Raw genomic sequence first — 14943 nt, 5'->3', positions numbered from 1 at the left:
TGTTTCAGAAGGTTGATAAACCTCTGGCAAAATTATTCAAAAAAGGAAAGAAAGGAAGTTGCCATTAAATGATTTTAGGAACAGAAAAAGGGATATACCTATAAGTACTACAGAGATTAAATAGAGTGTATTATGAACAACTTAGATTTATGCCAAGAAAATTTAAAACTAAATGAAATAGATTCCTGGGGCTGGTGGTGGGGGTGAGGGAACCTTACCAAATTTGACTCAAGAAAAAAAAAAAAAAAAAAAAAGGAAAATCTGAACAATCCATAGCCTTAAATAGATTGAATCTGAGATTTAAAACCTCCCCTACAAAGTACCAGATGGCTTTACAGATGAGGTCTTCCAAACATTCAAAGAATAATTAACTCTTTCTTACAAAAACCATCCCAAAAATAAAAGAAGGAACAATACCCAATCCACTTACAAAGGGATGTAAAAATCCTCCCTCAATGAGACAAAGCATAAGAGACTCTTAATCTCACAAAACAAACTGAAGGTTGCTGGGGAGAGGCGGGGAGGGAGAGGGTGGTTGGGTTATGGACATTGGGGAGGGTATGTGCTATGGTGAGTGCTGTGAAGTGTGTAAGCCTGATGATTCACAGACCTGTACTCCTGGGGCTAATAAAACATTATATGTTAATTTAAAAAAAAAAGAAAATTTAAAAAAAATCCTCCCTCAATAATTAGCAAACTGGACCCAGTAGTGTATTTTTAAAAAATTATATTAACTTATATTTAACCTAGAAAATGCAATATTGGTTTAGCATTATAATCCTATTACTATAAATTATCCTATTAAAAGACTAAAGGAGAAAAAATATGTTTATCTCAGTATGATGCAGAAAAATCACTCTCCAAAATTCAACAGCCATTCATTGGAAATCAGATGGAAGAAAACTTCCTCAATTTGAAAACGGTTATCTACAAACAAATAAACAAAACACTAATACAAACATCAAACTTAATGCTTAATAGTTGAAAACTACCCTTCTGAGATTAGAAACAAGAAAAAAAAAAAAAACAGCTTCTATTTAACATTGTACTTTGGGTCCACCAGTGCAGTAAAGAAAATTAAAGGAATAAAATTTGAATGGAAGAAACAAAACTGTCATCACTTGCTGATTATATGACTATCTACATAGAAAATAAAAAGAAAATTAACAGATGAATTATGAGAAATAATGTAAATTAAGAAAGCTTGCCAGAATCAAAAGTATTCAAGGTCAATTGTATTTCAAAACACCAGCAAAACCCAGAAAATTTAGTTATAAAAAAATTAACAATATATGTTTATAAAAAAATAAAATTAATAAAAAAAAGATTTGAGAAAAAAATTAACAATAGAAATAAAAAATACAAAGAAATAAATACACAAAAGATATACAAAATCCCTATGAAAACACTGTAAAACTTTATCAAAAAACATTAAAAGAAATCCTGAGTAGAGAGATATACTATATAACTGGAGAAGACTCAATTCCACAACATGTCTGTCACCCTCCTATGATCTAATGATTAAATACAGTAACATAAAATTTCAATAGGGTACTTTGACAATCTCACTCTAATACAAATGAGGAAGCACTGTGAAAACAATTACACAGTTCCTCTAAGAGTTGAATGCAGAATAACCGTGTGACCCAGCATTTCAACTCCTAGGTACTCAAAAGAATTGAAAATAGGGGCTCAGCTATTTGTATGCCAATTTCATAGCAGCATTATTCACAGTACTCAACAAATGGCAACAATCCAAGTATCCCATCCACAGATGAGTGGAAAAGCAGAATGTGGTACAGACATACAATGTATCTTATTCAGCTATAAAAAGGAGTGAGGTTCTTATACATACTATAACACAGATGAACCTTGAAAACATTGTGGTAAGTAAAATAAACCAGACTCAGAAAATACTGTATTATTTCAATTCTTTATAATATCTAGAAAAAGGCAAATTCATAAAGACAAAAAGATTAGAAGTTACCAAGGACTGAGGAAAGGAGTATGAGTTATTGCAGAATGGATACAGAGTTTCTGTTTGGAGAAATAAAGAATTTTGGAACTAGACAGAGGTAACATTGTATAATGTTATGAATGTAATTAATGCCACTGAATTGCACACTAAACTATGGGCTAAAATGGCAAATTATAAGTTTTACATATTTTACTGCAAAAATAAATAGTAAAGAAAACTACAAAAGCACAAAAGGCTCTAAAAAGCCAAAATATTCCTGAAGAACAAGACAGAGTGGGTATTTAAACTTCTAATTTAACATTTAAACATTTAAGCTTTTAATAAAGCTATTGTAATTTACATAATGTGGTTCTGTCAAAAGAATAAAGATATACTTGAATATAATAAAGAACCTAAAAACAGATCACACATACATGAAAAGCTGATGTGTGATAGATTGAGTTTGCACATTAGCACGGAAAGGGGGAACTATTTAATATATGACACAAAGACAATTGGTTATCCATATAGAAAAAATAACAAAACTGGATCCCTATCTTAAACCAATTAAGGAAACAAAAAATTAAGATTAAAAAAGGGTTGTGGGACACCTGGGTGGCTCAGTCAGGCCGCTGCCTTCAGCTCAGGTCATGATCCCAGGGCTCTGGGATTTCTCGCATCGGGCTCTTTGCTCGGCAGGGAGCCTGCTTTTCTCTCCGCCTAGGCCTGCTTATGCATTCGCGCTCGCTCGCTCTCTCTGACAAATAAATAAAATCTTTAAAAAATAAAAAAATAAAAAAGGGTTGAAACAAGGATGGCAAAACTGAAAACTGTTTAGAAGACAATATAGAAAATTTTATGATTTCCATATTGTTGATTAAAGATGCAGAATGCACAAACCATTAAGGAAAAGACTGAAATTACATTAAAATGACGAACTTGTGTTGAATAAAAGACAATCATCAAGAAAGCCCAAAGACAAGCTACAAACTGAGAAGACATATTCAATTCACACAATTATATACTTAAAGAATTCCTATAATCTGTTTGAAAAAAACAAATAACCCAAATAGACAAATGAGCAAAAGATATGAACCGCCATTTTTACAGAAGAGGAAATACAAATAGTTTATAATAGTTCATAAGAAAAGACACTTAACTGTAATAGTAATCATAGGAAAGCAAATAAAACCACAATGAAATATGTCACACTCACTGGATTGGCAAAATATTTCAGGCTAGATGGTACCAAATGTTGTCAAGGATGTGGAGCAAGGAGGAGGCTGATGGGAGTGCAAATTGATACAAATATTTGGGAAACGGTGACGTCTCCAAGTAAATTTGGAGATGTGGATGCCCAGTGACCCAGCAGTCCATTCCTTGGTATGTGCCCTAGAGGGTATGCATGCTCTTGTGCACGTATAAATAGGAGACATGTTATAAAAATGTTCAGTCTAGCACTCGTTAACAATACAAAAAAAAATTCAAATATTCAACTATAGTGGAATAGATAAATTGCAGTAAATTCACACAAAAGAATATTGTACAGGACAGACATCAAGTGAGTGAATTCAGGGGTGATTTTCAAGATATTTAACAACCAGGCAGCATGGAAACTGATGAATCAGAATTGACATCAAGTCAAAACTGGTACAGCCATGCAAGGGCACACTAGCCAAATACAAGCAATGTGTGAATCTAAAACACATACATTTACTAAAAGAATTAAGTCACAAAAGAAAATGTATGCTAGGATTCCAAAACCAAATAATATACTGTTTAGAGATAGACATGTGTGTGGCAAAACTATAAAGAGTGATTAACTAGAAATCAAGATACTGGTACCCTGTGGGATGGGAGGAGCATTGTAGTAAGTGAAAGACAAAACTTCTAAGGTACTTGTTCTAGTCAATTTCTTAATCTGGAAGTTAAACATGTTTAACTTAAATGATACTTATTTTACATGTCCTTTTTATACATATGTTTCAAATTTTTAAAATTAAGAATCTAAAATTTTCAGGGGCGCCTGGGTGGCTCAGTGGGTTAAGCCGCTGCCTTCGGCTCAGGTCGTGATCTCAGAGTCCTGGGATCGAGCCCCGCATCGGGCTCTCTGCTCGGCAGGGAGCCTGCTTCCTCCTCTCTCTCTGCCTGCCTCTCTGCCTACTTGTGATCTCTCTGTCAAATAAATAAATAAAATCTTAAAAAAAAAAAAGAATCTAAAATTTTCAGAAGTGAATATGAAGTCTCTCATAAAATCCTCAAGGGAAGCTGGAGAACCAGCCTCTGATCTCCATGAGGAAGAGCAAGGTCTGAAATTGAGCCAGAGAACAGGACAGGTGAGCTAACCCGTCATGGGGAAGCAACATGCTGCAGTTTGTAGCTCTGCCTTTTATGTCAGGGACCTCAATCTTCCTATACATTCTACTGCTGGTTAAGAATCCTCTTCAGGTCCTCGTTTTTACACCTTTACTCAAAGTCCAAATCTAGCAGATTGATCTGAGTCCAAGCCACTTGCCCACAACCTAGCTGCAAAGGAGGCTAGAAAAATGAGTACATGGCACCCAGCCTCTTTTTATAGGTGCCACGTAGACTAGATGCTGGGACTACAACAAGGAACAAAACCTCTATCTTTATAGAATTTACATTCTAGAGAAGTAAGTAGGAGGTAGTCAGACAACTACAACAAATATCCCTACAAGACTCATTTGATGGGCGATACTACAATAGAGAAAGGAGGTTCAAATTTGGGCATCTGAAAAGAATAAGTGTCTTCCACATGACATGAACAGCCTATGTCACGGTCTAAGAGTATGTAAAGCAGAACGATTAGGTTAAAGAGAACACATACTTAAGGCTTTTGATACCCATCACTAAACTTCTCCTTAAAAAAGGTCATACAAATCTGTGCTCCCATTACCAGATTAATTAATTTCCTCAGGTCTTCTCAAAAATTCTCTTTGATATTTGCAAATTGAAGCAGAAAAATCTCATTTTCAGTTGGGTTCCTTTGATTCATATTGTATTTCTTCTTGTGTAAGTTGCTTGTACATATCCATTGGTCAATTTTCAATGGAGATACTTTTATTGGTACAGATATTTATAAATCTCTATTTTTGCCCATCATATATGTTGCAAATATTTTCCCCAGTTTGTCATTAGCCTTTTTTACTTTATGCTGTTTAAAAGCATTTTTTTTGCTTTTTTAAAAGTTTCATCTACAATTTTTTCCTTCATACTTGTACCCAATTCATTTTTCTTTTCTCAATTTAAGATTTTAAGAGTCACATATTTTTTTCTGATATGATATAGCTTAATTTTCCTACATTAACTCTTCAATCCATGGGATGCCTGGGTGACTCAGTTGGTTAACCAACTGCCTTCGGCTCAGATTGTGATCCCAGAGTCCAAGGATCGAGTCCTGGATTGGGCTCCCAGCTCCACGGGGAGTCTGCTTCTCCCTCTGACCTTCTCCCCTCATGCTCTCTCACTGTTTCTCTCTAAATAAAATCTTAAAAAAACTCTTCAATCCTAAAGCTTTAATCTATCATTTCCTCCATTTATTGAATAATTGTTTTTCCAGAATTAAAACGCTACCTTTTAAGTATAAAATAGTTTGGTATGCTAGGCTGTTTATGTAACTTCTTTTCCATTCCATCATGTTAACTCATCTTGCATCAGGAGCACTGCTGTAACTATTACAGTATTGCGATATGTTTTAATATCTGGCACTGTAAGCCTCTCATCTTGATTCTTTTCAGACACGTTCTAAATTGATCTTCCCTTTAAGTCCACATCCAAAACAGAAATATGTAGTTAAGCATATTTATGCAGATATTTTCTATAAGGAAAATTTCAGGGCAAAAATTATTAAGAGCAATCGTGTTATGGAAATAAAACCCTAAGAGGAAAGCATACCACCTACAAACATGCTAAACCCCTATGCTTTTCCTCCAAAATTTGGGAAAACTACTCAGAAATTCTCAACGTTCCTTACAGCAGTACTAAAGTTTGCATGATACTGAAAGGATATGGAAGAAATAGGTGCAAAAGAATATTCTGGCACCAATTCAAATATGCCACTTACTTTTTCCAGCACTTCCACTCTTACCTCTAAAGAGAGGTAGAACTGTTTTCTGATATACTAACCTACAGAATATGTCTGACAACAGAGTAATGAGTAATCTAGACAGTTATCTGTAGGCTGTTCAAGCTTCAGGATATATATTTATGAATTTTAACACACATTGTTTTTTGTTAGTAAGGACGAAAACTGCAATTATAACATACAATCTGGAATTATTTGATCATTATTCTTCATTACTGACTACTGGATTACCTCCAGATTCCACGGCCTTTTAGCTATTTTCTGTTCAGAAGGATCTGAATAAAACAGAAGGATTCTACTTTTTCTCATGATATTCGGTGTCTCTTTCTTGCCTCCCATTTTTTCCTTCCACTCATGTCTTAGACATATTTTAGCTGCTGATAATCCCTGGAATTTAAAAAGTACAGGCATACCTTGTTTTACTGCACTAGCTTTACTGCACTTCACGGATATTGTGTTTTTGTTTTTTTTTTTAAACTGAAGTTTCAAGACTTCAGTGGAGGAAGGAACTGCAGACGTGATAGAAATAGCAAGAGAACTAGAATTAGAAGTGAAGCCTAAAGAGGTGACTGAGTTGCTGTTATCTCAGGATAAAATTTGAGCTGATGAGGAGTTGCTTCTTATGCGTGAACAAAGAAAGTGGCTTCTTGAGATGGACTCTACTCCTGGTGAAGAGACTGTGAAGATGGTGGAAATGACAACAAAGGATTTAGAATATTACATTTTCTATTCTTAATCAGGCAGCAGGACGGTTTGAATACTGACTCCAGTTTTGAAAGAAGTTCTACTGTTGGTAAAATGCTATCAAAGAGCATCACATGCTACAAAGAAATCATTAATGAAAGCAAGAGTCAATTGATAATGCAAACTTCATCACTGTCTTACTCTAAGAAATTGCCACAGCCACTCAACCTTCAGCAACCACCACCCTGATCAGTCAGCAACCATTAACATCAAGGCAAGACCCTCCACGAGCAGAAAGATTAAGACCTGCTCAAAGCTCAATGATGGTTAGCATTTTTTAGCAATAAGGTATTTTTAAATTAGGGTATGCATATTTTTTAGACATCTTGCCATTGCACATTTAATAGACTACAGTATAATGTAAACGTAACTTTTATATGCACTAGGAAACCAAAAAAATCATTTGACCTCCTTTATAGTGGTGGTCTGGAATCAAACCCCCAACATCCAAGGTATGCCTGTAGCAGACTCTACTTAAAGCTGTAAGGCACTTTTCAGAGCAGTTCTAACAGCACTCTACTCATTGGATCAATAAATAGTCTATTCACTAACTACAACCTGAACACCTGGAATCTTATCAATTACATGATTTTCAAGATTAAAAGGGGATTAAAAATATTCAGACATTTCATTTGTAGACCCAAAAGAAATATACACTGTCACCAGATCTGAGATAGTGGATTACTAATTTAAATGAGATTTTTTTCACTTTACTTTTACAATATTAAGAATCAATATAACAGAGGAAGTTTGACACCTACATCTTCAAGTGGCAGAGCTCAAAAACAATCAAAATATTTCTTCTGCATAAAGCCATCATTATATATAGGCTCTTTTTCTATGAAGAACAAATGGTGGAAATATTAGACATTGAGAAAGCAGAGTCATCTAATTTATGTTAGTTTATCATGGAAAAAATAGTCTTTGGAAATCCAGTATACCTACCTTGGAATCTCGTGCCCTTGAGGTCAAATGGCCATTATTCATTCTCAATGACTCATTCTCTTTGACTCACCATGCTTATTTTTAATGGGGCTATTACTTACCTTACAGGGGATGGAAAAGATTATATAAGATTAGGGATATGTAAGTACCTAGCACATGCCAGGTATAGTAGGCACTCAAAGGTTAGTTCTAATTTTCCCCTCCTGATACTTCACCAAATTAAAAATAAACACACAAACAAAACAACAACAAAAACCGACTTGGATCTGAGAATCATTTAACAGAGATAGTATGTACTTTATTTCAGTGAGTGATTCAGTCATGTTACATCTGTCACATAATAGTATCGAGACAGTCAGAAAATGTAGGTTCTACTTCCAAGAGAACTTCCAGATGGCTTGCCTTTTAAAAAAAAAAAAAAAAACTGTAAACCGAAGTGGTTGGCATATATTCCTGAACTGTTTTCTGGTTTTAGAATCCTTGGTTCTATAATCCTGATTATAAAACAAAACAAATACACACATTCAAACCTCTCCTGTAATAAGCATTTAAGCAATTTTTAGTATATTGTTGCTAATATGCCTCTATTTTGAGGCTTGAAAAAACTTCGTAATTACCCAATGATAAAGGAATGCCACTAAAAATCGCTTAGAAATATTCAAATGCTTCAGTGATTTCAATATTCTGAATCGCGCTGGAGCAATAGGGAAATATTTACAAAATAATAAACAGCACGGCGTCCTCGTCGTGCCTGTAAGTCTGCGCAAGCATTTAGAGATAATTAATGGCGCAAAGACGGACTTAGCGTTGGCCAGACCGGGGGTTACTGGACAGCTGCGGGAAGTCGGGGGGAGGGGGGCCGGAGAGTGGGAAGAGCCCCGGAACGCGGGTTTGAAGGCTTTCAAAGTGGAAGCAACGGCGGGGCGGCGTCAAGCCCTGGCGCGGCGGGGAGAGCGGCCGACGGCGGAGGGACGGGCGGGGCGCGGGGGGCGCCGGGCGCGCCGGACCCTGGCCGCGGACCGGCCCCCACTTCGGGGCCCGGTGTGGGTGGGCGCTCGGCGTCCGCTCGGGCCCAGAGGCCGGACGGGCTCCCGGCGCGAGTCCGCCCCGTCCCGCCTCTTCCCCTTACCACGTAGCCCCCCCACACGTAGAGGAAGTTTCCGTCCACCACGGCGCAGTGGCCGCTGCGCTCCTCCGCCACGCAGAACAGCTGCGAGTCCGCCATCCGCGCCGTCGCCGGGTCCAGCCGCTGGGCGCGCCGCAGCCCCTGCCCACGGAGCGGCCTCTCCTCCCGCCGGGCTCCTCCACGCACGAACGGAACGCGTCGAGGGTCGAGATTGGTGGGAAGGCGGAACGAGTGCGTCTGCGCCGTCCCGCAGCCCGCCCGGGAAGCCCGGCCCAGGGTGGCGTTGCCGGTTAGGGATGCTCGGGTCTGAGCAGTGAGGGGGGTGCCTTGGCTTCGGAGCCCTGCCACCTGCTGATTTCTTTCCGCTTGGGACCGCGTTGTTTTGGCAGTACAACCTAACTGTGTATCTTATTCCCTCGATAAATAGACTTCTGGTTCATAGTGTTGCTGCTGCTGTGACATAATATATTAATTAACTAATGCTTTGTGTGGGTTTCCTTTTCCATTCAACCTCCAGCAAAGACGGTTATCCACAAGAATGGAGGGTGGGTGTGTGTGTTTGTATGTATTTATTAGAAATAAATATTTACTATATATCATATATGTGTATATGTATGTATATAATATACTAATTATATAAATACTATATTATAGTGTATAATAATTATAATAGTGTAATGTATAATACATATATGTATATGACATAATATATTACAATATATTAAAATATAATATATATATATATATATATATATATATATATATATATCTTTGTTTTTCATTAGGGATTTTCTAAAACGTCTTCCAGCAAACTACAGCCTGGGGGCCAAAGTCACTCTGCCGTCTGCTTTTGTACTGCCCACAAACTAAGATGATTTTACATTTTTAGATGGTTGAAAAAAATCAAAAGAAGAATGCTGTTTTGTGACTCGTGAGATTGAGAAGATCAAATTTCATCATCTGTCCATGATGTTTTATTGGCACACAGCCACCCTAATTCGGTTAAACGTTGACTATGGCTGCTTTAACCCCACAACCACAGGGTTGGGTGGTCTGAGTTGAGCAGTTGCAACAAAGACCATATAGCCCACACTGCTGGAAATATTGACTGTTTGGCCCCCTACAGACAAAGCTGGCAAACCCTTGTCATTAAATGATGCTATGGCCAGGAAGGAAGATGATAATTCTACCAGTGTCTGTAAATGCGCTTGTCCAGAATCATTCTTTGAGGAGCTTGTGGCTGCTCAAGACTCAGAATAAGTTCATTTATTCATTAGTCAGTATATATTAAGTACCTGGTTAATGTAGAGCATGGGTTCTCAGGCTCTATTAGACTGGAAACACTGAAGGACTCAAGTATTATTGACTCGCCAGAACCTAGTACCAAGTAGATACTAAATAAATATTTGTTGACTAAATGAGCAAAAAGACAAAGTGAATTTTAAGATGAATAAAACATAGCTCTAACACAGGGGCTTCTAAGTCCAGTCAGAGGTAAAGATATATAAAGAAATAGATGTGGTGTAGGATGAGGAGTTGTATAGTTGAAATGTGGACAAAATACAGCAGAAAAATGGGAAGGAAAGATGCGATCTATTGAGGAAGAGGGTGCACAAAGAGAGACACTTGAGTTTTCTTAAAAGTTGTATGAAGAGTTTAGTATGACTAGAATGATTATAGAGAGCAGCCAGGGATGAAGTTGAGACAGGAAATTACACAGTTTGTTCATTATGCCAAGGAGTCTAAACTTTAACTGTAACCCAAAATGGTCTTAAGTGAGGAGAAAATAATGTAACTTAATTATTGGAACATTTACTTTGTTGGGGTGCCTGGGTGGCTCACATGGTTAAGTGTCTGCTTAGGCTCAAGTTGTGGTCCCTAGGTCCTGGGATGGAGCCCTACACCTGGTTCCCAGCTTAGCGAGGAGTCTGCTTCTGCCTCTTCCCCCTGCTTATGCTGTCTCTGTCTCTGTCTCTCCCTCTCTCTCTCTCTCTCTCAAGTAAATAAATAAATAAATCTTAAAAAAGAAGAAGAAGAAGAAAAAGTTGACTGCCTGTGTGGCTCAGTTGTTCAGTGGCTGCCTTCAGCTCAAGTCATGATCCTAGGGTGGTGGGATCAAACCCCACATCAGGCTCCCTGCTCAGCGGGGAGCCTGCTTCTCCCTCTCCCACTCCCCGTGCTCCTAACTCTGTCAAATAAAAAAATGTTTTTAAAAAATTGAATTAAATTTAAAAAAAAAGAACATTTACTTTGGATTGTGGGGCAAATGGGGGAGTCAAGACTGAAGACAGAAAGATGGGTAACATCTAGCACAGGTCTGGTGTACAGTAGGTACACAGTAAATGGTGGTAGCACTAGTAGTAGTTATTAATATATGTAACCCACATGCTCATGGGTGGGTCTTTGTCCCAGGAACACCCTTTCCACCTGCAGTGGAGTTCCAAAGCCCTCTCCAAGATTTCTGTGAATTCTTAGGATTATAATCTCATAGTCACTTCTGCCTTTAAACTCCTCCTGCTACTGGAATAATTCTACTCACAGACTTATGGATCTTCTCCCTATGGAATGTGCTCTATCTCTTCTCTGATGCATTGTTCCCGACATGACACTCAGAAGCCTACCGTACTTTCTTTCAAAACCCACTCTTAGGAGTCATTTGTATTTCTACTAAATTTTACCGACATGAAAGATAAGAGTAAAAAGACGATAGAGGCGGGATTTATATTATAGAAAGAAAATAATTCCAAACAGAACATTTATACCCTTGTTCCTCAAACTCCATTAGCCACACCATCATTGTGGCTTTTGTCAAAGATGAAGTCAGACACTGATTAAGGAGGTAAGGATAGTTTTTTTTTTTTTTCAGTAGTAAACTACCGCCATAAGGAAGGGGGTCCAGTATGACCTGAAATCAACTTCGTGGAAACAGAAGGCTGGAGACTTTTGAAAGGCAGGGATGTGCTTATGGGAAGGCATTGGAGAGCGCTGAGGGTGGGGGTGATCCATGTGACTAAGCCATCTGGGCTTGCTAACTGGAGCCTAACCAGGGAAGAAACAAACTTCTATCTTTATGACCAGAACTGGTGGTGCAAGTTAAAGCAAGGCCCCCACCAAAGTTAGGCCTTTATCTTCCCACTCAGGAACTGGGATTGAAAGCCATGATTCTCTCCCTGAATGTTTGCATTTCAAAAAGATCTCTCTTCCATCTTCAGAGAAATGGTTGATGGTAGATTTACATCTTAAAGGCAGAGAAAGTATTTATAATTGCAAACTTTCTAAAGTAACTGCTGTAAGAGAGGGCTTGGGATCTATCTGCCTACCACCAGAGTTGGGACCGGAACAAACAAAATTCTCCCAGCGGCCTTGACCCCTCTAAGAGGTCCTGGGGTCATTCTAGGGGATGTGACCTTGAGTTGTTAGGAACTAAGCTAGCGTTCAAGTCTCTAAGTGTGTGTAGGTGGGAGGTGTGGGGGATGAAACTGTAGTTTGCTGATCCTCAATCTAAAAAATATACCTAGAATTGAGCTTGTCGGCTTATAAGGTATGAACATCTTCGACTTTATTGGATAATACCAAATTGCTTTCCAAAGTATTTGTAACAATCTGTATGCCCATCAGCAGTAGATAACAAGTCCAATTGCTTTTACTCCTTGATATCATCTATGTTTTAAATTTTGCCAAGCAGGTGACTATTAAAAAAATGTATCATCCTGATTTCAAACTATATTATAAAGCTATAGCAATCAAAGCAATATGGCAATAGCATAAAAATAGATATATAGATTGATGGAACAGAAGAGAGAGCTTGGAAATAAGCCCATACGTATATAGTTAATTAATTTATGACAAAGGAGCCAAGAATATACAATGGGAAAAGTGTCTCTCCTTAATAAACAGTATTGGGAAAACAGAATAGCATATGCAAAAGAATGCAACTGGACCCTTATCTTATACCATACACAAAAATCAACTAAAAATCGACTTTACTTAAACATTCAACCCAAAACTGTATAACTCCTAGAAAAAAAGGGGAGGGGGATTAGCTCTCTGACATTGGTCTTGGCAGTGATTTTTTTGGAGATGACACCAAAAGCACAGGCAACAAAAGCAAAAATAAGCAAGTAGGACTGCATCAACCTAAAAAGATTCTGCTCAGAGCACCTGAATGACTCAGCCAGTTATGCATCTGCTTTCGGCTCAGGTCATGATCCCAGGGTCCTGGGAACTCCACATCACATTGCATCCAGCTCCCTGCTCAGCAGAGCATCTGTTTCTCTCTCTCCCTCCGTGGCTCCCCCTGCTTGAACTCTCTTCCTTTCTCTCTCTCTTAAATAAATAAAATCTTTAAAAAAATAAAAAAAATCTGCCCAATAAAGGAAACAATCAATAAAATCAAAAGAATGGGAGAAAATATTTGCAAATTATATACCCAATAAAGGTTAATATGCAAAATATGTAAAGAATTCATAAAATTACAAAAACAAACAAAAAACAGACAACTGGATTATAAAATAGGCAAATGACCTGAATAGACATTTTTCCAAAGACGATATACAAATGGCTAATAGGTATATGAAAGATGCTCAATATCACTAATCATTAGGGAAATGCAGATGAGACAAAAACGAGATGTCACCTCATACCTAGTTGCACAGCTGTTATCAAAACATCAAAAGATAAGTACTGGTGAGGATGTGAAGAAAAGGGAACCTTCGTGCACAGTTGTTGGGAATGCAAATTGGGTACAGCCATTATGGAAAACAGTATGGAGGTGCTTTAGAAAATTAAAAATAGGGCGCCTGGGTGGCTCAGTGGGTTAAGCCGCTGCCTTCGGCTCAGGTCATGATCTCAGGGTCCTGGGATCGAGTCCCGCATCGGGCTCTCTGCTCAGCGGGGAGCCTGCTTCCCTCTCTCTCTCTCTCTTTGCCTGCCTCTCTGTCTACTTGTGATCTCTCTCTCTGTCAAATAAATAAATAAAATCTTTAAAAAAAAAGAAAATTAAAAATAGAACTACTTTGTGATCCAACAATCTCATTTCAAAGTATATATCCACCCGAAATGAAATCACTATGTTGAAGAGCTATATCTACACTCCCATGCTCATTGCAGCATTATTAGGGAATAGCTGAGATATGTAAACAATGTAAGTGTCCATCAGTGGATGAATGGATAAAGAAAATGCAATATATATATGCACATGGAATATACATTGTAAATATACAATGGAATATTATTCAGCCTTAAGAAAAAAAAGGGCACCTGAGCATCCAACTCTTGATTTCTGCTCAGGTCATGATCTCAGGGTTGTGAGATTGAGCCCAACGTCAGGCTCCGCACTGGGCGTGGAGCCTGTTTAAGATTCTCTCTCCCTCTCCCTCTGCTCCCCATTCTGCTTGCATGTGTGAGCCCTCTTTCTCTCTCTCTCAAATAAATAAATCTTAAAAAAACACAAAAAACCCTCATGGAACTGCATTCTTCCAATATGTGCTAGTGGGTAAAGAGGTAATGAATTAGTGTAGTGAACATGAGAGGAAGAACAGATTTGAGAGGGATGATGGTGAGTTCATTTGGGGGCATACTGAATTGGATTTGAAGCAGAGAGAAATAGGGGTTAGATATATCGATTTTGGAGTCATGAAGTATTAGGACTTTTTTTTTTTTAAGATTTTATTTATTTATTTGACAGAGAGAGATCACAAGTAGACCGAGAGGCAGGCAGAAAGAGGGAGGGAAGCAGGCTCCCTGCTGAGCAGAGAGCCCGATGCGGGACTCGATCCCAGGACCCTGAGATCTTGACCTGAGCCGAAGGCAGCGGCTTAACACACTGAGCCACCCAGGCGCCCCAAGTATTAGGACTTTTGAGTTAGCCAGCTGAAGGAGATTTGCATGGTAAGTTGGTGCTGGCTGTTGGCAGGAGACCTTTGCATAAAGCTGTCTAACCCAAGAATCAGAGGCTCACAGGAACCTAACCCTGTATTTTCCTGTATTCCCTCTAGTAGCAATGATTAAGTATTTGCTAATACCGTGTCAGTGGTGACTTTATAGAACATAACTACCTCAAATAAT

The 14943-nt window shown here is 38.3% G+C and overlaps 1 protein-coding gene across 9 annotated transcripts in view; it reads right to left on the bottom strand.

Moving 5' to 3' along the window:
- KLHDC1 (kelch domain containing 1) overlaps positions 1-14943 on the bottom strand; it is a 94583-nt gene that overhangs the window by 41775 nt on the left and 37865 nt on the right. For 6 of the 9 annotated variants that reach the window (XR_007128476.1, XM_047735483.1, XM_047735482.1 and 3 more), the window contains exon 1: positions 8881-9097. The exons of 1 other annotated variant lie outside the window; for it this stretch is intronic. Coding sequence is in view for 7 of the 8 variants with exons in the window: in XM_047735483.1 (XP_047591439.1) it covers positions 8881-8976 (96 nt within the window). In the remaining variant the exon portion in view is untranslated. Of the gene's footprint in view, positions 1-8880; positions 9124-14943 lie in introns of those variants that run through there. 2 more of the 9 variants (XM_047735487.1, XM_047735488.1) reach the window with 1 other exon arrangement.

This window comes from Lutra lutra, chromosome 7 (assembly GCF_902655055.1).
Source record: "Lutra lutra chromosome 7, mLutLut1.2, whole genome shotgun sequence".
Taxonomy (NCBI): domain Eukaryota; kingdom Metazoa; phylum Chordata; class Mammalia; order Carnivora; family Mustelidae; genus Lutra; species Lutra lutra.
This window is presented reverse-complemented; position numbering and strand designations above follow the sequence as displayed.